At 37.1% G+C, this 26,302-nt stretch overlaps 1 protein-coding gene across 1 annotated transcript in view; it reads left to right on the top strand.

Moving 5' to 3' along the window:
- The window catches only part of LOC135218555 (uncharacterized), a 166,112-nt gene that overhangs the window by 10,504 nt on the left and 129,306 nt on the right, over positions 1 to 26,302 (top strand). Inside the window, exon 3 of the mRNA XM_064254933.1 lies at positions 25,710 to 26,004. Coding sequence (XP_064111003.1) covers positions 25,710 to 26,004 — 295 coding nt within the window. The remainder of the gene's footprint in view (positions 1 to 25,709; positions 26,005 to 26,302) is intronic.

The following is a 26,302-nucleotide window of genomic DNA, read 5'->3' as shown; positions in this document are numbered from 1 at the left end:
GCATTCATATCAACTTCGACAAGTCCAGTCTAATCCCTTGCCAGATCATGACTTATCTGGGGATTGTTTTGAATTCCCAGATTTTGAGGGCTTTTCCCGCTCCGAAATGGATAGACAAGCTTCTAAATCTGGTCGAAGAATTTTTGTCCTCCGTAATGCAGCCAGTTTCTCTGGAGGACTCTCCTGGGCCATTTGTCATCCCTCATCCAACTGGTTCCCGGAGGTCGTCTCAGAATGAGGTCCCTTCAGTCGACACTTTGTCAGTCGTGAAATTTTGTGTCCAAGGACACGATAGTCTCCTCCTCTCCACAATGTCGGAAGGATCTCTGTTGGTGGATGCAAGTTCACTGGCTCAAGTCAGGGACATCTCTTATTTCAGTTCCACCAGACCTAATGTTTTGGTCAGACGCCTCTGATTAAGGTTGGGGCGCACACCTGGGCTCCGAAGCCGCTTTGGGCCATTGGTCAGAGGAAGAGAGGATCATGTAAATAAATTGGAAGGAACTAAGGGCAGTGTACCTAGGCCTTCTTTCATTTCAGGATCAACTGTTGGAGTCGGTTGTCGCGATCTTCGTCGACAACTCCACAGCAGTCTCGTACTTAAGAAACCAAGGTGGTACCCAGTCAGACCTTCTCACTCAAGAAGCATGATCAAGCCTGTGTTGGGCAGAAGACGGGGATTACATTGGTCCCTCAGTTTATCCTGGGGCATCACAACGTCTTAGTAGACGCCTTGTCGAGACCAAACGAAGTTCAAGGGTCAGAATGGACACTTTGCCAGGAAGTCTTCGACAGCCTGAGGAAGAAGTGGCCTGTCACAGTCGATCTGTTTGCCACCCCACTGAATTTTAGGTGCCAGATCATCTTTGCCTCTTATCAGACTCCTCAGAGTGCCTGGACAGACTGGGAGGGTCTTCAAGCCTATGCATTTCCTCCGTTCGCTCTGGTGAGATCAGTTCTCAACAAAGTGAGGGCAACCAAGCGTCTGGATCTCACCTTGATCGCCCCCTCCTGGCCACAGAAGGAGTGTTTTCCCGACCTACTGGAAGCTCTGGTGGAGCCCCCCATTCGTCTGTCAGAGAGACCAGATCTTCTCAAACAACCCCAATTTCATCGGTTCCATCAGAGGCTCCACATGCTCATCTTCATGCCTGGAAGCTGTCAGGAGATTCTCCAAGCACGAAGGGTTCTCCTCCAGAGTGGCGCGACAGTTGGCCGACCCAGTCTGCAGTGTTCTCCAACATGGGACATTAATAAAGTCCTTAAAGTCTTAAGGTTTCCTCCGTTTGAGCCACTGAATACGGCTGATTTTAGGGACCTCTCTTCTAAGACACTCTTCCTTGTCTCGCTGGCTACAGCCAAGAGGGTGCATGAACTGCAAGCACACTTTTCTGGTTGCCAGATCTGGACAAGACATAATTTTGTCATACCTTCACGAATTTGTCGCAAAGACTGAATCGTCTGATAATCCCATTCCCATGTCTTTCGTGCTGAAGTCGCTGGTCGACTTTGTCGGTAATTTAAATGAGGAATTAGTTCTTTGCCCTGTTAAGGCACTCTCCTGCTATTTACGCTGGACGAAGGACATTCAGGGTCGTCCCCGTCATCTGTTTGTTTCACCCCGAAATGTCAAGAGACCTATATCAAATAATGGTGTATCCTTTTTTTTCTCTCTCAGAGATCTTATTATTAAAACTGGTGGTTCGGCTGCCTGTGAGGGCCAGATGCTGAGAGCACACAGTATTAGAGCAGTTGCTACATCAGTTGCTTTTATGAAGAACGTCTTGGTCGCCAAGGTGCTTGAGGCGGCGACTTGGCGTTCTAATTCTGTTTTTGCCTCCTTTTACTTGAGGGATATTTCTCTAGTTCTAGACAACCTTCGTTCCTTGGGCCCTTTGGTGATGGCAGGACAGGTCGTCAGACAGGAGAATTAGGTAGTCTTCCTGTTTTATGTTTGGTTGCTACCTGTTTGTTATTATTTTTTTTTATATATATATATTTTTTTCATTATAACTTATGGCAGTTTTTGGTTTAGTTATAATGGGAATTAGGCAGTTTGGTATTTAGGTGTTGTTGACGACAAGGACTAGCTGCTTGACAACTCATGCTGCTTCCATTGTCAGTGTGACATGGGACCAGCCACTGGGTTGTCGGCACTGGCGACTATGCTTCTCCCAAAGTCAATGCCGACCTAGGACTAGCCACTGGTTTGCTTGTCCTGACGACTCACGCTTCTTCCATTGTCCTTCTGGATAGGGAATTGGTCGATGGATCGTCTGCTGTCATCTGGTGACTCGTTCACCATCTACTTTTTGTCTCACCTGTTTTCTCGGAGTCAGACACTCGTGCGAGATCAGGCAACATTTAGTAGCCCTGAGTTCCTTGTTGACGACGTCGGTTGCGTTGATACACCCTCCAATGATCGTTTAACATGAGACCAGGTTGGACTGCCGGCACTCGTCCTTCGGGACTGAGTCGCCTTTTTGCTCCGCATTCCTTTCTCTTGGCACCAGAAAGCTCGAGTCAGGAGTTGCTCATGAGCCGATATCGCTGCTGGCGACGTTGGGTTCCGTCAATACACCCCCAATGTTTGCTTAGCTTTGAATCGCCCAGGCAATCCAGGCACTCATCCTTCAGGGAAAGAGTTTTCAATACCCGATCCTCTCTCTTGGCGCCAGACATTTGTGAGAGAGCAGGTGTCGTTGTAGTGCTTGATAAAGTCATCGGGGTGCAGTCTTGCTGTCCTCATTTTGTCTGACTGGTCACCTGGTCGATCACCTGACTGTAGTACAGACAGACTGACTATACACTTACTCCTTGTCCTTTACTTCCGCAGTTCTGCAGCAAAATGGTAGGAGACTTAGAGTTCTTAGTATCTTAGACCTCTGGTTGAGTTTTTAACTTCCTATGGTATATATTTCTTTGATTGTTTTATGTCCTATTCTGCCTGAAATGGAAATTGTACTCAGATTCCCTCCTCCTTTTCAATGTGGTTAATCGCACTAGATAAATTATATTAAGGTAATGTTTATTAATATGGAATTTTTATTATAAAACTAACATTAACCCTTTAACATCGAAGGGGTATAATAAAAATCGTCTCCCGTATGCCGGCGGGGTCTGGGAGTGAGCTCCGAAGCAATTATTTTTTTTTTTTTTTTTTATTTTTTTTTTTTCTCAAAAAATCACAGCACGCTTAGTTTTCAAGATTAAGAGTTCATTTTTGGCTCCGTTTTTTGGCATTGCGGGAAGTTTAGTATGCAACCATCAGAAATGAAAAAAAATATTATCATATATAAATAATGGGATATATGATGATAGCGCGAAAACAAAATTTCATATATAATTGTATTCAAATCGCGCTGTGAGCAAAATGGTTAAAGCTAACGAGTTAATTTTTTTTCGTTGTAATGTACACTAAATTGCAATCATTTTGGTATATACACGTAAAACGATCAAGGCAACACAGAGAAAATATTATCACAAAATGATGCGTGAATTCGTAATGTGCGGATGTAAAAAAAAAGCTGTTTTCAAAAATTCACCATAAATCGAAATATTGTGCTAGAGACTTCCCGTTTGTTGCAAAATGAAGGTAATTGATTGAATATTACTCGACTGTAAGTGTTGTAGCTTACAATTGCAGTTTTCGACCATTTCGATGAAGTTAAATTTTTTCTATTTATCATTATTTATATGAAAATATTTCAAAACTGATAAAAGCTTCAACCATAGGTTGTTTTTTGTTGTATTCTCCATGAAATTGCGCACATTTTCATGTATAAAACTTTATGTAACGGCTAATTTTAAATAGTGCAAACATTACGACAATCGGACGAAAAAATTTCTGATTTTTTCGGAAGTTACCGCTCGGACGTAAGGAAAAAGTTTATTTCATAAATCGAAATATTGTGTTAGAGACTTCCATTTGTTGAAAAATAAAGGTAAATGATTGAATATTACTAGAATGTAATAGTTTTAGCTTACAACTGTGTTTTTCTACCATTTCGGTAGAGTCAAAGTTGACCGAAGGTTGAAAATTTGGCACTTATCGTTATTTATATGAAAATATTTCAAAACTGATAAAAGCGACAACCATAGGTTGTTTTTAGCTGTATTCTACATGAAATTACGCACATTTCCATATATTAAACTTTATGTAACAACTAATTTAAAATGGTGCAAACATTACAACAATCGGACGAAAAAATTTATGATTTTTTCGGAAGAGTTACCGCGCGGACGTAAGGATAAAGTTTTTTTCATAAATTCACCATAAATCGAAATATTGTGCTAGAGACTTCCAATTTGTTGCAAAATGAAGGTAAATGATTGAATATTACTAAAATATAAGTTTTAGCTTACAATTGCGTTTTTTACCATTTTGGTAGAGTCAAAGTTGACCGAAGGTTGAAATTTTGGCACTTATCGTTATTTATATGAAAATATTTCAAAACTTATAAAAGCTACAACCATGAGTTGTTTTTGGTTGTATTCTACATGAAATTGTGCACATTTTCATATATAATACTCCATGCGCTGATACTTTTTAGTGCATTAGAAAGAAATCCATGCCTGCGTAACGATTGTAAACAAAACAACGCCTTGATCCGTGAGCTCCCACCATCCCCCAAGGCGCGTGATTCAAAAGTTTTTGCCTAGTAGGCCTATAACTATTTTTCCGCGAATTTTAAAAAAAGCTTTTTTATATAGACGTACCATACTCCCAATTGGCACCAACAGACAATTTATATCGATGATTAATATGTCCAATTGGCGTTAAAGGGTTAATAATACTTATCTGTATAATTTATCTAGTCCCATCCATCCTACCCCATGATCTGCCTATCACAACTGATTTTCAAGGGAAGGTTTTGTACCTGTCAACGACAGTGTTGCCAACTGGCGGACAGAATAGGAGTTAACAGGGTTGCCAATGTGGTAAATTTTGGTGGGTTTTTGGGGATTTAGGGCTAGATAAATTATACAGGTAAGTATTATTAATATTAATTTTACAATAAAAATTCCATTACTATGAGAATACGTATGTCTATGCCTTAGCTGTTTCAGTTACTGAAGCTTTGTTACAAGGCATTTAACTAGTAGCAGGTGAGTGAGGGGGAGGGGGAACTGCTTATTCACTCAGTAAACATCATACACTTTTAAATGTTGATATAAATTGTCTGTTGGATGCCGATTGGATGTATTGTACGTCGATATAAAAAAGTTTTTTTCTAAATTCGCGGAAAAATAATTATAGGCCTACTAGGCAAAAGCTTTTGAATCGCGCCTTGGGGGATGCTGGGAGCTCACGGATCAAGGCGTTGTTTTGTTTACAATCTTTTCGCAGGTGCGCAAGCGCGAATTTCTTTCTTATCGCACTAAAAAGTATCAGCGACACATCTCTGAAATTATTTAGTCACTTTGACAAAAATTTTGCACCATTTTAACCCTCTTACGCTGACTGGACGTATTTTACGTCGACTTACAAAAGTTTTTTTTAAAATTCGCGGAAAAATACTTATAGGCCTACCAGCCTAAAACTTTTGAATCACGCGCCTTGGGGGATGCTGGGAGTTCACGGATCAAGGTGTTGTTTTGTTTACAATCTTTACGCAGGCGCGCAAGCGCGAATTTCTTTCTTACCGCACTAAAAATTATCTGTGACACATCTCGGAAATTATTTTGTCACTTTGACATAATTTTTGTACCATTGTAAATTAGCCGTTACATGAATTATTATATATGAAAATGTGCGCATTATTATGTAGAATATAACAATAAAATACTCATGATTGTAGCTTTTATAAGTTTTGAGATATTTTCATATAAATAACGATAATTGCCAAAATTCAACCTTCGGTTCAACTTTGACTCTACGAAATGGTCGAAAAAAAAACGGCAATTGGTAAGCTAAAACGCTTATATTCTAGTAATATTCAACCATTTACCTTAATTTTGCAACTAATTGGAAGTCTCTAGCACAATATTTCGATTTATGGTGAATTTATGAAAAAACTTTTTCCTTACGTACGCACGGTAACTCTTCCGAAAAAAATCATGCATGCGATTGTGGTAATGTTTTGCACCATTTTAAAATTAGCTGTTATATAAAGTTTTATATATGGAAATGTGCGCAATTTCATGCACAATACAACTAAAAACAACCCATGGTTGTAGCTTTTATCAGATTTGAGATATTTTCATATAAATAACGATAATTGCCAAAATTTCAACCTTCGGTCAACTTTGACTCTACCGAAATGGTCGAAAAACCTAATTGTAAGCTAAAACGCTTATATTCTAGTAATATTCAAGCATTTACCTTCATTTTGCAACAAATCGGAAGTCTCTAGCACAATATTTTGATTTATGGTGAATTTATGAAAAAAATAATATTTTCTTTACGTCCGCGCGGTAACTTCTGAAAAAATCATACGTGCGATTGTGGTAATGTTTGCACCATTTTAAATTAGCCGTTACATAAAGTTGTATATATGAAAATGTACGCAATTTCATGTAGAATACAAAAAAAAATAATTGAAGGTTGTAGCTTTTCTCATTTTTGAAATATTTGCATATAAATCACGATAAATAGAAAAAAAACACGTTCGGTTAACTTTGACTCTACCGAAAATGGTCGAAAAACGCAATGTAAGCTAAAACTCTTACAGTCTAGTAATATTCAGTCATTTATCTTCATCTTGAAACAAATTCGAAGTCTCTAGCAAAATATTTAGATTTATGGTGAATTTGAAAAAAAAATCTTTCCTTCCCTCCGCGCGCGTATTCTCCGCCACAAATCTCTGAAATACGTACGTCCCATTCTCGGAATATTTGCTCCGTTTCATATTAGGCATTTCATAGAGTTTTATATATGAAAATGTGCGCAATTTCATGTAGAATAAAACTAAAAATATTTGAAGGTTGTAGCTTTTCTTATTTCCGAAATAATTGCATATAAAAAATATATATATAAAAAAATTCGACATTCGGTCAACTTTAACTTGTCAGATATGGTCGAAAACTGCAATTGTAAGCTAATACTCTTACATTATAGTAATATTCAATCATTTGTTTTCATTTTTAAGCAAATTGGAAGTCTCTAGGACAATATTTAGATTTATGGTGAATTTTTGAAAAAAATATTTGTTTACGTCCGCGCGTTACGAATTCATGCATTATTTTGTGATAATATTTTCTCTGTGTTGCTTTTATCGTTTTACAATGTGTTATATACCAAAATGATTGCAATTTAGTGTAAATTACAACGAAAAAAAAGTAACTTGTTATACTTTTAACCGTTTTGCGCACAGCGCGATTTGAATACAATTATATATGAAATTTCGTTTTTGCGCTATCATATATCGCATTATTTATATATGATAATGATAATTTTTTTTCATTTCTGATGGTTGCATACTAAACTTCAGGCAATGGCAAAAAAAGGAGCCAAAAATGAACTCTTAATCTTCAAAACTAAGCGCGCGGTGATTTTTTTTAAAAATATTTTTTCCGCTTCCGCGCTCACTCCGAAACCCCTCCGGCACACGGGAGACAAATTTTTATTTACCGCTCCGGCGTAAGAGGGTTAAATTAGCCGTTACATGGAGTATTATATATGAAAATGTGTGCAATTTCATGTAGAATACAACCAAAAACAACTCATGGTTGTAGCTTTTATCAGTTTTGAAATATTTTCATATAAATAACGATAAGTGCCAAAATTTTAACCTTCGGTCAACTTTGACTCTACCGAAATGGTCGAAAAATGCAATTGTAAGCTAAAACTCTTATATTCTACTAATATTCAATCATTTACCTTCATTTTGCAACATATTAGAAGTCTCTAGCACAATATTTTAATTTATGGTGAATTTATGACAAAAAACTTTTTCCTTATGTCCGCGCGGTAACTCTTCCGAAAAAATCATATATTTTTTCGTCCGATTGTCGTAATGTTTGCACCATTTTATATTAGCTGTTATATAAAGTTTGTTCCGATACGTAATACAAACCATCGGTCCTTTAACAATAGGAAGTAGCTGGCGGCAGCTGGAACGGTCGTAAGCTTCAAACGAGGGGAGAACGGTAGTTAACTGATTGTCCGATCGTCGCGCGTGAGGTAAACAAATCACTTTTGCTTTCGGCCGTGGTGTGACAAGACGTGTTCATCATCGCTGTGCCCGCTACTCGTCGTATGCTTTGGTTTTCATATCAGCCCTCTTTCTGGTTTGTTTGTGTAGTGAATGAAATTGTAAGTACAGTACTTTCATTTTTGTTTATTACATTTAATCATAAACAATGGATCAAGAGATAGAGCTTTCGCCGCGCCCCCCATTCGCCCGTAGAGTGTGTCCCGGGCTGGAGGGGCGTAAATGCGGCGGATTTCGCTCCTTTGTGGATGTGGATCCCCCACATGAACTATGTTTACAAAGTAAGGGTGGTCCGGGGGCGGTGCGGGAGGGGAAATGCTTCCCGGAAAAAACGAAACCGGAAAACCATGTGTAACGTGTGTTAATTGGTCCGAGGCGCAGTGGGTTCTGTACGAGGGCAGGAAGAGACGTAGGCCTACAAAGGAGTCGTCGGAAAGCTCTCCAGCGACTCCTTTGGTAATGGATACCTCGTCTTCCTTCTTGCCCCCTGGTCAGCCCCCCCGTTTCGCGCCTTCCCCTGCAGGGGGGGTAGCGGAGTCCTTCTCCTCACTTGATCCATCGAGTGTGGAGGAGGGCGCTCGCTACCCGGACGTACAGTTGTACTCGGGGTCTTCCGTCCGCTCTGGGTGGGGTTCGTCTCCCCCCAGGCGCGAGGGAACCCCTCTAATTCACCCGACTGTTGCTTCCGCAGGTGTGCCGCCAGTGAAGGACGACCTGGGACAGGTGTGGGAGTCGCTGGGATTGCAGGGAGTGCCGAGCATCCAGGGGCTAATCCAGCGGTTGGCGGGGTCGGCAGTGGTCACACATGGTGTGGTGACCACTACCACTACTACGATCACGACTCCGGCCTATGGCATGCCTCCGCACTTAGTCTACACGCCACACGTGACGACCGTGACACCGACAGCTGCGATTCAAAGGCCTCTCGCTGCCGTGTCAAGGAGAACCGTGCCACCGCCACCTGGGTTCTTTGTGCTGCCGACCCCGGACTTCCGCTGCCCTAAAAGCTCTCCCTTAGACTTGCCGCCAGTACCGAGAATGCAGGTAGCTGCCGACAAGACGCTTGGCTCCCCTGTTGCTGCTGCCGTACCTGCCGTACCTGTTGCTGTGCCTGCCGCTCCCGCTGTTCCAGACGCTGACGCTCCTGTTGTTCCTGCTGTTCCTGTGCCTGTTCCTGTCGTTCCTGTTGTTGGTGGTGCTGCTCCAGGCTCAGGTCTTTCCGGACAGGTGCAGTCGGGCCCTGTTCTCCCCTTGTTCGAAGCTTACGACCGTTCCAGCTGCCGCTAGCTACTTCCTATTGTTAAAGGACCTCAGGTTTGTATAGTTAGGAAAAATGCAATTTTTGACAAATTGTCATTTTATATATGGAAATGTGCACAATTTCATGTAGAATACAACTAAAAACTACCCATGGTTGTAGCTTTTATCAGTTTTGAAATATTTTCATATAAATAACGATAAGTGCCAAAATATCAACCTTCGGTCAACTTTGACTCGACCGAAATGGTCAAAAAACACAATTGTAAGCTGAAACTCTTATATTCTATTAATATTCAATGATTTACCTTTATTTTGCAACAAATTGGAAGTCTCTATCACAATATTTCAATTTATAGTGAATTTATGAAAAAAAAAAAAAATTCCTTACGTCCGCGCGGTAACTATTCCGAAAAAATCATAAATTTTTTTGTCCGATTGTCATTATGTTTACACCATTTTAAATTAGCCGTTACATAAAGTTTTACATATGAAAATGTGTGCAATTTCATGTAGAATACAACAAAAAACAACCTATGGTTGTAGCTTCTATCAGTTTTGAAATATTTTCATATAAATAAGTGCCAAAATTTCAACCTTCGGTTAACTTTGACTCGACCGAAATGGTAAAAAACCGCAATTGTAAGCTAAAACTATTCCATTCTGGAAATATTCAATTATTTACCTTTATTTTTCAACAAATTAGAAGTCTAACACAATATTTCGATTTATGGTGAATTTATGAAATAAAGTTTTTTCTTACCTCCGCGCGGTAACTCATAAATTTTTTCGTCCGATTGTCGTAATGTTTGCACCATATTAAATTAGCCGTTACATTAAGTTTTACATATGAAAATGTGTGCAATTTCATGTAGAATACAACAGCAAAAGATTGAAGGTTGTAGCTTCTCTCTTTTTCGAAATATTTGCATATAAATCACGATAAATAGAAAAAAAAACCACGCTCGGTCAACTTTGACTCTGCCGAAATAGTAAAAAAACGCAATTGTAAGCTATAACTCTTACAATCTAGTAATATACAGTCATTTATCTTCATTTTGAAACAAATTCAAAGTGTCTAGCATAATATGTAGAATTATGGTGAATTAAAAAAAAAAAAACTTTCTTTCCCTCCGCTCGCCGATTCGCAGCCGCAAATCTCCTAAATGCGTACGTCGCATTCTCCTAATATTTGCTTCTTTTCATATTAGGCGTTTTATAGAGTTTCATATATGAAAATGTGTGCAAATTCATGAATAATACAAAAGAAAATATTTGAAGGTTGTAGTTTTTCTCATTTTCGCAATATTTGCATATAAAAAAATATAAATGTATATAAAAATTTCGACATTCGGTCAACTTTAACTCGTCCGAAATGGTAAAAAACAGCAATTCTAAGCTAAAACTCTTACAGTATCGTAATATTCAATCATTTGTCTTCATTTTGAAACAAATTGGAAGTCTCTAGAACAATATTTAGATTTATGGTGAATTTAAAAAAAAACAACATTTTTTTACGTCCTCGCGTTACGAATTCATGCATCATTTTGTGATAATATTTTTTCTGTGTTGCTTTGATCATTTTAAAATGTGTTATATATCAAAATGATCGCAATTTAGTGTACAATAAATAAAAAAGTAACTCGTTAGCTTTAACCGTTTTTCGCACAGCTTTGATTTGAATACAATTATGTATGAATTTTTTTTCTTTTCCATATATCGCATTATTTATATATGATAGTGATATTTTTTTCCATTTCTGATGGTTGCATACTAAACTTCAGGCAATGACAAAAAAAAGAGCCAAAAATTAACTCTCAATCTTGAAAACTAAGCGCACTGATTTTTTGAAAAAAATTATTTTTTCCGCTTCCGCGCTCACTCCAAAACCGCCTCGGCATACGGGAGACGTTTTGGTTTTTAGGGCTAAGGCGTAAGAGGGTTAAGTTACTTAACCCTTAAACTCCTAGCCAGTATTTCCGAAACTGTCTCCCGTATGCCGGCGGGGTTAGGGAGTAAGCGCCGAAGCGGAAAATTTTTTTTTTTAAAATCACAGCACGCTTAGTTTTCAAGATTAACCCTTTAACGCCGATTGGACGTATTAAACATCGATATAAATTGTCTGTTAGTTGCTGATTGGACGTATATACGTCAATATAAAAAAAGTTTTTTTTTTTTTTAAATTCGCGGAAAAAGTTATAGGCCTACTAGGCGAAAACGTTTGAATCACGTGCCTTGGAGGATGCTGGGAGCTCATGGATCAAGGCGTTGTTTTTTATTTACAATCATTACGCGAATTTCTTTCTCCTCGCACTAAAAAGCATCAGCGACACATCTCAGAAATTATTTCGTCACTTTGACATAATTTTTGCACCATTTCATAGTAGCCGTTACATGGAGTGTTATATATGAAATGTGCGCAATTTCATGTAGAATGCAACTAAAAACAACTCATGGTTGTAGCTTTTATCAGTTTTGAAATATTTTCATATAAATGACTAAGTGCCAAAATTTCAACCTTCGGTCAACTTTGACTCTACCGAAATGGTCTAAAAACGCAATTGTAAGCTAAAACTCTTATATTCTAGTAATATTCAATCATTTACCTTCATTTTGCAACAAATCGGAAGTCTCTAGCACAATATTTCAATTTATGGTGAATTTATGAAAAAAACTTTTTCCTTACGTCCGCGCGGTAACACTTCCGAAAAAATCATAAATTTTTTCAACCGATTGTTGTAATGTTTGCACCATTTTAAATTAGCCATTACATAAAGTTTTATATATGGAAATGTGTGCAATTTCATGTCGAATACAACAACAAAAAAACTCATGGTTGTAACTTTTATCAGTTTTGAAATATTTTCATATAAATAATGATAAGTGCTAAAATTTCAACCTTCGGTCAAATTTGACTTTACCAAAATGGTAAAAAAAAACGCAATTGTAAGCTACAACACTTACATTCTAGTAATATTCAATCATTTACCTTTATTTTGCAACAAATTGGACGTCTCTAGCACAATACTATTTCGATTTATGGTGAATTTATGAAAAAAAACATTTTTTTTATGTCCGCACTGTAACTTCCGAAAAAATCATAATTTTTTTCGTCCGATTGTTGTAATGTTTGTACCAATTTAAACTAGATGTTACATAAAGTTTAATATATGAAAATATGCGCAATTTCATGTAGAATACATCTAAAAACAACCCATGGTTGTAGCTTTCATCAGTTTGACTCGACTGAAATGGTAAAAAAACTCAATTGTAAGCTAAAACTATTACATTCTAGTAATAATCAATTATTTACCTTTATTTTTCAACAAATTGGAAGTCTCTAGCACAATATTTTGATTTATGGTGAATTTATGAAATAAAGTTCTTCCTTACCTCCGCTCGGTAACTCATAAATTTTTTCGTCCGATTGTTGTAATGTTTGCACCATTTAAAATTAGCCGTTATATAAAGTTTTATATATGAAAATGTGCGCAATTTCATGTAGAATACAACGAAAAACAACCCATGGTTTTAACTTTTATCAGTTTTGAAACATTTTCATATAAATAACGATAAATCGAAAAAATTCCTCCTTCGGTCAACTTTAACTTGACCGAAGTGGTAGAAAACTGCAATTGTAAGCTACAACACTCACATTCTAATAATATTCAATCAATTACCTTCATTTTGCAACAAACGGAAAGTCTCTAGCACAATATTTTGATTTATGGTGAATTTTTGAAAACTAGCTTTTTTTTTATGTCCGTGCATTACGAATTCATGCATCATTTTGTGATAATATTTTCTGTGTGTTGCCTTGATCGTTTTACAATGTGTTATATACCAAAATGATCACAATTTAGTGTAAAATACAACAAAAAATGTTAACTCATTAGCTTTAACCGTTTTGCTCACAGCGCGATTTGTATACAATTATATATGAAATTTTTTTTTGCGCTCCTATATCCTAATATTTATATATGGTAATGATATTTTTTTTAATTTCTGATGGTTGCATACTAAACTTTAGGCAATGACAAAAAAAGGAGCCAAAAATGAACTCTTAATCTTCAAAACTTAGCGTGCTGTGATTTTTTGAAAAAAACATTTTTTCTGCTTCGGCTCTCACTCGCGAACGCCGCTGGCATACGGGAGACGATTTTTAAAATATCGCTCGTGTGTTTAAGGGTTAAGAATTCATTTTTGGGTACTTTTTTTTCATTGCTTGAAGTTTAGTATGGAACCATGAGAAATGAAAAGAATATTATCATATATAAATATTGAAAAATATGACGACACCAAAAAAATTTGTATATATGATTGTATACAAATCGCGCTGTGAGCAAAACAGTTAAAGCTAATGAGTTAATTTTTTTCATTGTATTGTACACTAAATTGCGATCATTTTTGTATATAACAAATTGTAAAATTATCAAAGCAACACAGAGAAAATATTATCACAATATGATGCATGAATTCATAACGCTTGGACGTAAAAAAAAAAGTAGTTTTCAAAAATTCACCATAAATTGAAATATTGTGCTAGAGACTTCCAGGTTGTTGTAAAATGAAGGTAATTGATTGAATATTACTAGACTGGAAGTGTAGTAGCTTACAATTGCAGTTTTCAACCATTTTGGTTGAGTTGAAGTTGACCAAAGGTCGAATTTTTTCTATATCGTGATTTATATGAAAATATTTCAAAACTGATAAAAGCTACAACCATGAATTATTTTTTGGTGTACTCTACATGAAATTGCACACATTTTCACATGTAAAACTTTATGTAACGGCTAATATAAAACGGTGCAAACATTACAACAATCTGTCAAAAGCATTTCCAATTTTTTCGGCAGAGTTACCACGCGGACGTAAGGAAAAAGTTTTTTTTTTTTTTTTTCAAAAATTCACCATCATTCAAAATATTGTGTTAGAAAGTTCCAATTAGTTGCAAAATGAAGTTAAATTATTTAATATTACTAGAATGTAAGAGTTTTAGCTTAAAATTGCGTTGTTCGACCATTTCGGTCAAGTCAAATTTGACCGAAGGTTGCAATTTTGGCACTTATCGTTATTTATATGATAATATTTCAAAACTGATAAAAGCTACAACCATGTGTTGTTTTTAGTTGTATTCTACATGAAATTGTACACATTTTCATATAGAAAACTTTATGTAACGTCTAATATAAAACGTTGCAAACATTACAATAAACACGACAAACTGACGAAAGCATTTCTGATTTTTTCGGCAGTTACTGTGCGGATGTAAGGAAAAATGTTTTTTCAAAAATTCACCATAAATCAAAATATTTTGCTAGAGACTTCCAATTTGTTTCAAAATGAAGGTAAATGATTGAATATTACTAGAATGTAAGAGTTTTAGCTTAAAATTGCGTTTTTGTACCATTTTGGTCAAGTCAAATATGACCGAAGGTTGAAATTTTGCCACATCGTTATTTATATGAAAATTTTTAAAACTGATAAAAGCTACAACCATGGGTTGTTTTTCGTTGTATTCTACATGAAATTGCGCACATTTTCATATATAAAACTTTATGTAACGACTAATATAAAATGGTGCAAACATTACGACAATCTGACGAAAGTATTTCTGACTTTTACGGACGAGTTACCGCCCGGACGTAAGAAAAAAGTTTTTTCTCAAAAATTCACCATAAATCGAAATATTGTGCTAGAGACTTCCAATTCGTTGTAAAATGAAGGTAAATGATTGAATATTTCTAGAATTTAAGAGTTTTAGCTTACAATTGCATTTTTTTACCATTTCGGTCGAGTCAAATTTGACCGAAGGTTGAAATTTTGGCTCTTATGTGAAAATATTTCAAAACTGATAAAAGCTACAACCATGAGTTGTTTTTTGTTGTATTTTACATGAAATTGCACACATTTTCATATATAAAACTGTAACTGTTAACCCTCTTACGCCGACTGGACGTATTTTACGTCAACATTTTTTGTCCCCCGTGTGCCGACTGGACGTATTTTACGTCAACTTACAAAAGTTTTTTTTTAAATTTGCGGAAAAATACTTATAGGCCTACCAGCCTAAAACTTTTGAATCATGCGCCTTGGGGGATGCTGGGAGTTCACGGATCAAGGCGTTGGTTTGTTTACAATCGTTACCCAGGCGCGCAAGCGTGAATTTCTTTCTTGCCGCACTAAAAAGTATCAGCGACACATCTCGGAAATTATTTAGTCACTTTGACATAATTTTTGTACCATTGTAAATTAGCCGTTACATGAAGTATTATATATGAAAATGTGCGCATTTTTATGTAGACTACAACAATAAAATACTCATGATTGTAGCTTTTATCAGTTTTGAGATATTTTTATATAAATAACAATAATTGCCAAAATTTCAACCTTCGGTCAACTTTGACTCTACCGAAATGGTCGAAAAACGCAATTGTAAGTTTAAATGCTTATGTTCTAGTAATATTCAATCATTTACCTTCATTTTGCAACAAATTGGAAGTCTCTAGCATAATATTTCGATTTATGGTGAATTTATGAAAAAAACTTTTTCCTTACATCTGAGCGGTAACTCTTCCGAAAAAATCATAAATTTTTTCATCCGATTGAAGTAATGTTTGCCCCATTTTAAATTAGCCATTATAAAAAGTTTTTTACATGGAAATGTACGCAATTTCATGTTGAATACAACTAAAAACAACCCATGGTTGTAGCTTTTGTCAATTTTGAAATATTTTCATATATATAACGATAAGTGCCAAATTTCAACCTTCTCTTAACTTTGACTTGACCAAAATGGTAAAAAAACGCAATTGTAAGCTAAAACACTTACATTCTAGTAATATTCAATTATTTACCTTTATTTTGCAACAAATTGGAAGTCTCTAGCACAATATTTTGATTTATGGTGAATTTATGAAAAAAAAAAAAAAAAACATTTTCCTTACGTCCGCGCGGTAACACTTCCGGAAAAAATCAGAAATTTTTTTGTCCGATTGTCGTAATGTTTGCACCATTTTAAATTAGCCATTACATAAAGTTTTATATATGAAAATGTGCGCAATTTCATGTAAAATACAACTAAAAACAACCTATGGTTGTAGCTTTTATCAGTTTTGAAATATTTTCATATAAATAGCAATAAATAGAAAAAATTTGTCCTTCGGTCAACTTTGACGCAACCGAAATGGTCGAAAACTGCAATTGTAAGCTACAACACTTACAGTCTAGTAATATTCAATCAATTACCTTCATTTTGCAACAAACGGGAAGTCTCTAGCACAATATATCGATTTATGGTGAATTTTTGAAAACTGCTTTTTTTTTTTTACGTCCATGCGTTCTGAATTCATGCCTCATTTTGTGATAATATTTTCTGTTTGTTGCCTTGATCGTTTTACAATGTGTTATATACCAAAATGATCGCAATTTAGTGTACAATAAAACGAAAAAAATAACTCGTTACCTTTAACCGTTTTGCTCACAGTGCGATTTGTATACAATTATATTGACATTTTTTTCACGCTGTCATATATCCCAATATTTACATATGATAATGATATTTTTTTTCATTTCTGATGGTTGCATACTAAACTTCAGGCAATGACAAAAAAAGGAGCCAAAAATGAACTCTTAATCTTCAAAACTAAGCGTGCTGTGTTTTTGAAAAAAACATTTTTTACTGCTTTGGCTCTCGCTTGCTAACGCTGCCGGCATACGGGAGACGATTTTTAAAATACCGCTTCGGTGTTTAAGGGTTAAGAGCTTCACTAAGAGTCCATGTGAGCCCTTGCGTCGCTCATCTGACAGGAACCTGACACTCAAAGACATTTTTCCTTCTGGCTTTGGCATCTTCCAAGAGGGTAGGATAGCTCCACGGTCTGAGCTATGAGGTGAGGCACACCAGGGGTTGGGGGTCGATGTCCTTTGAGTTTGTCCCGGAATTGGTGGCCAAGACCCAAAATCCCTCTGTGCATGATGACAGGTTCACTTCGTTTTTCATTCCATTACTGAATGATTTTGTGGGTGGTGATGCTCAATTGCTTTTGTTGTGCCCTGTCCGGGCCCTGCGTTGCTATCTTAAAAGGACTCGGCACCTTAGACCAGGCTGCCCCAGACTTTGATAGCACAGGCCGTACAAAGAAAGAGGTGTCTAAGAATACTATCTCTTTTTGGATACGGGAAGCCATCAGACAGGCATACTTGACTAGAGTGCATGATGTTAGAGGAATTGGTCCCTCTCTGGCTTTCAAGAAGAACTTGGCTGTACATACAGTGCTGAGCGTTGGTACTTGGTTACGCCAGTCCACGTTCACCTCCTATCTTAAGGATGTTGCCCACAGATCTGCGGACACGTTTTCCCTGGGTCCTGTGTTGGCTGCCCAACAGGTTGTGTAACTCATGATTGCCCTTAACAGGGAACCTTTGTATCCTACCTAAGATGATTTTGTGGATGAGAGAATGAGTGAGTTGGCTGGTCTCCTTCTTTCTCTTTTACCCTTCCTTCTTCCTTCGGGCAGTTTAAGGAATAGACATGCCATTCACTGGACTGATCTGATGAAGGTGAGTAAGGTAGTCATACTGATAGTGTGGCCATGCAATATACAAATATCTTACCTGCTATTTGGAAGCATAAGCTCCACTCCTTGGCAAGGAGGGTTTGGGAGTAATACAAACCCTGGTTTGTTACTGGACAGTCAAAGTTTCTCTTTGGTTCCCTATACAATGGTTATCCCATATATCATTGTATGTCACTCAGGTTCTGAGTGGTTAGATATCAGTTTATCTAGCTCCTCAACGGGCTCAGTCCCTCTCCAAGGACCATTTCTTTTGAGAGCTGGACTGGTGGGTAAGCCCCCAGCCAGTCTAGGATGTCTTATACCTCCCTCCAAGTATGAGTCTATCCTATTGTTAAGACCGAGGGTTTGTTCACGTATGAACAAATGACAAATTTTCTAAGACAATTTGTATTTTTCATAGCTACAAACCTGAGGTCTTAACGTTATACTGCCTGCCTCTAGCTGCCCCTCTGTTTGTTAAGTCATCCTGAGTTGGGAAAGACTGGTGTAGTGGCGGCGTCCTTGACCACCTAACCCGAGCTACGTATGCGTTGCCAGATATCACAAGATTCTTTGCTTTCATCTGCTTTTTAACCGGATCCAGCTGGGCGCTAGAAATTATCCTATTGTTAAGACCTCAGGTTTGTAGCTATGAAAAATACAAATTGTCTTAGAAAATTTGTAATTTTTTGTGTTAGTAACCCTCAAAACATGGCTTCATTGTGGCTGCTGCATTCTCTTTATTTCGCTTGTGTTGTTATGTTCGTTGCCCAATCGTTCACCGATGTTTTGCTGGTTCGGTACATTGTTGCTGCACTGTTCAGTACTTTGTTCGCTCTGCTTTTAAATTCTGGTATGTCAATTCGTATCGCTGTATTTATAAAATTTGTTGAAATGTTTGTGTTTCTGTTAACTTCACTGCACTTTTACGTCTTGGATCCGCTAACCACTGGCACCATTTTGTATTGTTTTTGTGTTGATCTTTCTTCTTTATTTGGTTTCGTCTATTTTATAGATCCTTTATCATTTCTTGCTTTATTTATTATTAGTTGGTATAGTCTCTCAGGAGTGTTTAGATGAGACACAGTGCAAGTTTCTTCCTTCGTTCACACTAGAACAATACAGTAACAATTATAGATTTAACAATCTGGACTACAAATCGAAACATGAAGTTACTCTTGACCGCTACTGCTCTGGGATCTGACCTCTTTCTGGGATGGCAGTTTGTGCTGTTCTCTCTTCTAATCCCCTTTTCTCACTTCCAGAGTCTTCGAGGTCCACCTTCAAGGCAGTACTTTGTTTCTGTTCCCACCTGGTACTTATGGTGATTTGTTGATGTTATCTAATCACTGTCCCCCTTGGGTGTGACTAATTGTTAATCCATCCTCTTGAGGGTGGAGCTGGGGACGTCACCAGAAGTCTTCAAGTTCTGGCGATTGAAAGGTTAGGCCACAGGTACCTATTCTTCTTTCTCTCTCTCTCTTATATTTATGCTATTCCTGACATTCTCCTAGCTATCATTACAGTGGCACTGTAAGTCAAGGATATCCTGTACTTAACAAGTAATTAGAGATTGGAGCTGTCCCTCCTCCCCCTCTCATGGACATAAGGGCATAAATGAATTGAGCTCTTCTGCTTTGTTATACCTATTGTTTCTAGACAGTGGGCTGGGCTAATCACCTACACAAAAACAATAGAAGCGCTCTCGAGATTTTTAAACATAGGCTGCTGTGCTGGTGGAAACTATAGCTATATAGTTACTCAGCAAGTATATATGAAACTTAATTTTATCTTGAAAATAAAATTTTTAAGCCACTATATAATTACATATTGGGAATCTAAAGGATTGTTAGCTGATAGTCAATATGCACATAGAAAGCAGTTAGGTACCTGCAATGCTCTTTTAGACAGCTTGCAATTTGTAAGGCAACCATTGTTAAGGTTTTGAGTGTTGAGTCATTCAAATAGATTTTAGTGCTGCTTTTGATTTAGTAAAGTATAAACAAGATCTTTTAATGGTTGGATATGTTTTAGGATTACTTCAAGATTTCTTTATAGGTAGGGAGCGGCAAGTTGCTGTGGACGGGATCTTCAATGAACCAAGACCACTTATTGTGTCTGGAGTTCCACCAGTAGTGTTCTTGGTCCACTGTTATTTTTAGTGTATAAAAGCGATTTGGTTGTTGGCCAGGAAAACAAGATTGTTCAGTATGGTAATGATGCAACACTTGTGGGTGTAGTAGTCTCCACTTATTAGATATGAAACTGCCTCAGCCTCAGTCGGGACTTGGACTGGATCGGGGAATGGTGTAACTGGTGGGGTATGAGGCTGAATGCCAGTAAAATGAAATTATTGATTAACAGATCTTGTACCTCCTCCTTCCCTTTAGGTTTTGTTGATGGAACTCAGGAAATGATGATTATGTTAAGGAAAAGTTCATTTTGAAGAATAACTTGTTACATAGATTGTCACGACCGATTTTCGCTAATAGTAATGAAGTAATTGACCAGGTAGTAATTCCCTTTAAATTACGACCGAAAATAATAAGTTTGGCTCACGACAATATAATGAGCTGGTCACTTGGGCGTAAACAAAACTTTTAAGAAAATTTATGACTCATTCTATTGGCCATCGTTGAGGAGGGATGTGAAGAACTTCGTAAATTCCTGTCACGAGTGTCAGATGGCAGGAAAACTTAACAAACCAATTCCTAAAGCACCTTTAATTAATATCCCAGTTACTGGAGAGCCGTTTGAGCACATAGTAATAGATATTGTGGGACCCTTACCGAGAAGTAGGAGGGGAAACTGCTATATACTCTCAATTATTGATAGAATGTCACGATACCCAGAAGCAATTCCCATTCGGAACGCTAAAGCTAAGGCAGTAGTGCAACATCTCATCGCATATTTTACTAGATTTGGGTTACCTAAAACACCTTCAGTCTGACAATGGGAGCAAGTTTCCAGGCAAGTTTTTCAAGGACCAGATGAGAAACTTCGGTATAAAGCACATTACCTCTACCCCTTATCATCCCGAAAGTCAGGGTGTCATTGAAAGATTCCACCAGACCTTGAAACACATTCTTAGGAAGTTATGTAGTGGTGAAGATAAACCTTGGGAGTAATGTTGTCCTATGCTTTGTTTGCTTGAGACAAGCACCAAAGTGAAACATTAGGTCTTTCGCCTTTTGATTTGGTGTTTGGAACATAAAATGTGAGGGTCCTGTAGAGGTTTTGAGATAAACTTGGGATGATGAGAAAACAGACGTTAATGTTGCAGACAAAATTGATAATTTTAAAACTAAATTATTTAGAGCTTGGGATTTAGCTAGAGAAAACCAGGCAAGTGCTCATCAGAAAAATAAGATAGTGTACGACAGGAAAGCAAAGTCTCGGGTCTTTGAGAAAGGCGATTTAGTATTAGCTCTTTTTCCGAAGGAGGGAAGTTCACTTAAGTATAAGTTTAGTGGTCCTTATAAGGTCCTGGATAAAAGGGGAGATGTTAATTACCTTTTACAGTGTGACGGTAAAATAAAGAAAGCTAGATGGGTTCATATTAATCTACTTAAAAAATATAACAAGGCACAGACCTCAGTTTGTAATATTAATGTAAAACGTAATATTAATGTAGAATGTCCTTCGAAGGATATTAACAATCAAACTGCTGAACAGGCTAGTAATTCCTACATATTCAGTTCATTTGATGATTATTATAATTTGGGTCCCTCTCAGACAAAAGATGTAAAAAGAATAATTTCAAAGTATCCTAAAGTAGTAAGGGATGAACCAGGTCTTACTCATTTAATTGAACATGATGTTGAACTGACTGATACGACCCCCATTAGACAGCATCCTTATCGGCTGAATCCACTAAAAGCTGATATTGTTTAAGAGAGAGATGGATTATATGGATAGCTCATAACCTAGCTAAACCTAGTTCTAGTCCTTGGGCTTCTCCTGTGGTTTTGGTTGGAAAAAGAAGGGAACCAGCATAGACTTTGTATTGATTACAGGAAGCTAAATTCAGTGACCAAGCCGGATAATTTCCCTTTACCCAGGGTAATTGACTGTTTAGATAGAATAGGTAAAGCTAAATACATAAGCAAAATAGATTGTCTCAAAGGTTACTGGCAGGTCCCCCTAACTCAAAGAGCAAGAAAAATGTCTGCTTTCGTAACTCCACATGGATCCTTCGAATGCCTTGTAATGCCATTCGGTATGAGAAACGCTGCAAGCACTTTCCAGCGGTTGATGAGCAAAGTTATCGGTGACATGGAAGGCTGTGTCGTATATCTTGATGATATTGTTATCTTTTCGGACACATGGGAAAAGCATTTGGTTATCTTAGATAAGGTGTTGGAGGCCCTAGACAGCGCAAATTTGGTTATAAATCTTAAGAAATGTGAGTTTGGTAAAGGTCTAATTACCTATTTGGGACACAAGATTGGTATGGGATCAGTCGCTCCTAAAGAAAGTAATGTAAAAGCAATAATGGATTTTCCCATTCCGGTAAATAAGAAACAAGCCATGCGATTCATAGGAATGATAAGCTATTTCCGCAGATTTATCCCTAACTTTGCAACCGTTGCTACTCCCATTACTACCTTATTCAGAAAGAATGTACCTTTTTGTTTTAACGACGCTTGTGTAGAAGCATTTAACAAACTAAAATCTGTTATTATTAATAGTCCAATCTTGGCTACCCCCGATTTCAATAAACCTTTCAAACTGAATATTGACGCTAGTGATCTGGGTATCGGTGCAGTATTGTTTCAGGACATTGAAGGAGTAGATCACCCAGTGGCCTACTTCTCCAAAAGACTAAATAGTCACCAAGAAAATTATTCAACAGTTGAAAAGGAACTACTTGCTCTTGTTTTAGCACTTGAACATTTTGATGTATATATCAATAATGGGACCGGCCCAGTTACAGTGTACACGGATCACAATCCAATAGTATTCCTCAATAAGTTCAGGAATAAAAATAAAAGGCTTACACGATGGAGCCTGATGTTGCAGGATTACGAGCTAGAAATAAAGCATATCAAAGGTGTGGACAACGAGGTTGCAGATGCACTGTCTCGAGGCTTTGTACTTGTGTGAACAGTGGTATGTGTAAGTTTTACCTGTAAAACTTTTCTTTTGGTGGGTCTTATTAGTGACTGATTCCAGGCTCTTACGCCCTTTAACATTAAATAATAGAAAAAAAATTAAATATAAATACTTATAGGAATACCTTCAGTATATATTGGTAGGCGTAAAGAAAGAAAGCTTTAAAATAAAATAATTATATTTACAAAAAGAAACTTAACTTTAAATAATGAAGAAAAATAAATCCTAAGAACGTTTAAGGTTGATGGGATTCGATGAATGGGGGTTTTGAATTCTTGAAGGTTGGTCAGCGCCATCGAAGTCCGTTGACTAAGGTATCCATAATAGAGCTCTGAAAAATTCCATCGTCGACTAGCAATTGGAGACGAAGCAGATGTTTGGTTGATGAATACGGAGGTCGCTATCAGCAACTGAAGTCGAGTTCAGACAATCTCTTCTAAGTTACGCCAAGGTTTTGACGGGGGGAAAAGCAAATCGTATTTCGGTGTAAACAATACGTTTTCACTAGGGCATAAGTAAAAGTAAAAACCCAGTGTGCTGGCCAGCATTCTCTAGACTGCGAAACTCCAAGACTTCCCTGAAGTCGTACTTGCCATAAACTGTTCCTGTGCAATCCAGTAACGTTAAATAAGACCATCCAACAGGTCCATCAAAGACTATCCAACAAGTCCACCAGTATCGAGGGCCGTTCCTCTCTCGCAGTCGTGTCCAAGGCTTTTTCCCCGCGGGTTCAGGGTTACACCACTCGAACTCACCTCACGTAGTGGGAGAAACAAATATAAATAACAGTCCTTCAACTATTCAATTACCACTAGAACAACCCATTTGCGCTCTGCAGCACAACAACTTAACAACAATATAAAGATAAATACATATTTCCGTAACAACTATAAAGGATTTTTATCATAGTATGCGTTTATTAAAAGCGTCGTTAACTCGGAGCGTCGGAAGCGTCAGCGTCGTAACGTCAGAACAAACGTCGTGACCCAGGGCGGATTTTTCAATGAATATTTAAGAAAAAGCGTCGTAACCTCGGAACGTCGTAAGCCGGAGCCATCGTAAACCGGGGACCTACTGTAAATCACTTCAACCTGTTTTAGGTCATTTGTGTTTCCTTTACTAGAATATAGTGGCCCTCCCCCCCCCTATATTTGCAGGGAATATGTACTAGACCCCCCATGAATAGTGCCTGCAAATAGTTGGAACCCCTATAAAAATACTTAAAATGGCCTATTTTGTTAGTTAAAACTCAAGAAAAACTTGCTAAAAAATGTTGTACTGAGTTTTTTTAATAGTTTTATCACAAAAAGTGCATTTTATGATGAAATTGATTTAAATAAACCAGGAATTTGTAGATATTTCTCGGAAAAATACCTCAAATATTGAGGGGTATGTTCCAGAGAGAAATCCGTGAATACGTAATAAGTCCACGAATCTGGAGGACATTAATACAGGAACCCACCACTGTGTTTGGGTGTGGATGTTTGCTTCTGCTAGAGATCTGATCCCTTTCCAGGTAGAGTGATTTGTGGTGGTAGGTTTCGGTTTCCTAATACAGGCAGTCCCTGAGTTATGATAGAGACCCATTCCTGAGGTGGCGACTTGAAGTGAAATCAGACTAAGTCAGATCTTAGCTTTAAGATATTTATAAAATAAAAAAAAATAAAAAGTTATCAAAGCCTTATCTTTAATGCTGGATTGCACATGGCAAGGAGGGGGACACTTACATGAGGCAGCTCAGAAACTAGTACCTAGCCTAATGTCGCCTTAACCTCAGATTTTTGCCATAAATCAGAGACTAATTTTTTATGAATATTTTTTTTAAGTGTTGTAAGATCAGATTGACTTAGTTGGGGACTGCCTGTAGTAGCAGTTATGACTTGCACCATTGATGGAGGGTCTCTTGCTTGTTACTTTTTCATGAGTTGTTTCAACAGAGATCTTTCACATTCACAATTTATCCTTGATCCCCTTTACCTGCTGAGAGCAACCAGATTTGCTGAACAGCAGCACCAGTATGTAGTCAATATGCCTTGCTGTTGAACTTGTATTCCTTTGCACCATTGGACTGTGGAAGTATCTCAGAGGATGCTGTACAATTGAAATTTCAGAAGTTCAAGGGAAGATGCAATGGATTACTACCCTAATACTATTCTCCTTTCATTTTATTACATTTTTATCTGTTAATTTATTCATTTACTTTTCATTTTAATAAGTGGGATCTTTTCTTTATGTATTTCCCTTTACCTCCTCTTAATTCTACCTAATGAACACCATATTCTTTGGAAGGTTGAATTTCAAGCCAGTGGCCCCTGTGTGCTTATTCCATATGAATAAGTTTCACCTTATGTATAATTATAATAAAAATGCAACGTACATAAGATTTGATTATGATTCAGTGATTTAGAAAATTTTGGGATACATATAGTACAATTAACCTTTCCAATAATGCTCTAAACAGTTATAAGATTATTTATATGTACATTGATAATATTACAATTAGGAATTTATTAGGGTAACTGGATTCAGTGATGAAAAGGTTGAGGCAAAAAACAAAATTTCACCTGCTGTAGAGCCAGTGCTCACTGAAATTTCTTATTATATCATTTATATAATTTTTCAGTTCTGTTGTCATCACTAATCACAAGTTAATGCTGCAGAGAGATCATTTAGACATCTTACAAAAAAATCTGGAATGCATTAGAAAATCTTCGGGAATTGAAGTAACACAAGTTGAGGACAACCTAGATATTGTGGAAAGTCCAGAGGAAGATGTTGCTGAAGATATAAAATTAATTAATGAATCTCGTTCTGCAAAAAGGAAGAAAGACGAAGAAAAAGGTTTAATCAAATCTATGCAAGTTAAAGGGGAAATAGGTCAATTTAAAATGGAAACTAAATTGGTAACTCAGTATTTGGTAAGTAGTAGAATTTGTAATTAAAAACAATTTCCATATAGTATTACACACTGAAAATCATTTGTTAATATTCATCACAAATCCATTAATGTACACTATCCTTATGTGTGCATAATCATAAACTTTTCAGACACTCCTTAAAAGGGGAAGAGTGTTAGTTCTAACTGGCTGAGTATGTACCAAGGTTCCACAGTTCCCACAATTGTAAACAGTCACTTTGAATGTGTATTGTCCAGATTTCACGATCTTCACTAGTCCTTGGCAAGTGGATAATTCAGTAATTTCCATGTGATGGCTC

The sequence above is a fragment of the Macrobrachium nipponense genome, chromosome 9 (genome assembly GCF_015104395.2).
Source record: "Macrobrachium nipponense isolate FS-2020 chromosome 9, ASM1510439v2, whole genome shotgun sequence".
Taxonomy (NCBI): Eukaryota; Metazoa; Arthropoda; class Malacostraca; order Decapoda; family Palaemonidae; genus Macrobrachium; species Macrobrachium nipponense.
Note: the sequence above shows the minus strand (reverse complement) of the source record. Positions and strands in the feature narration are given on the sequence as shown.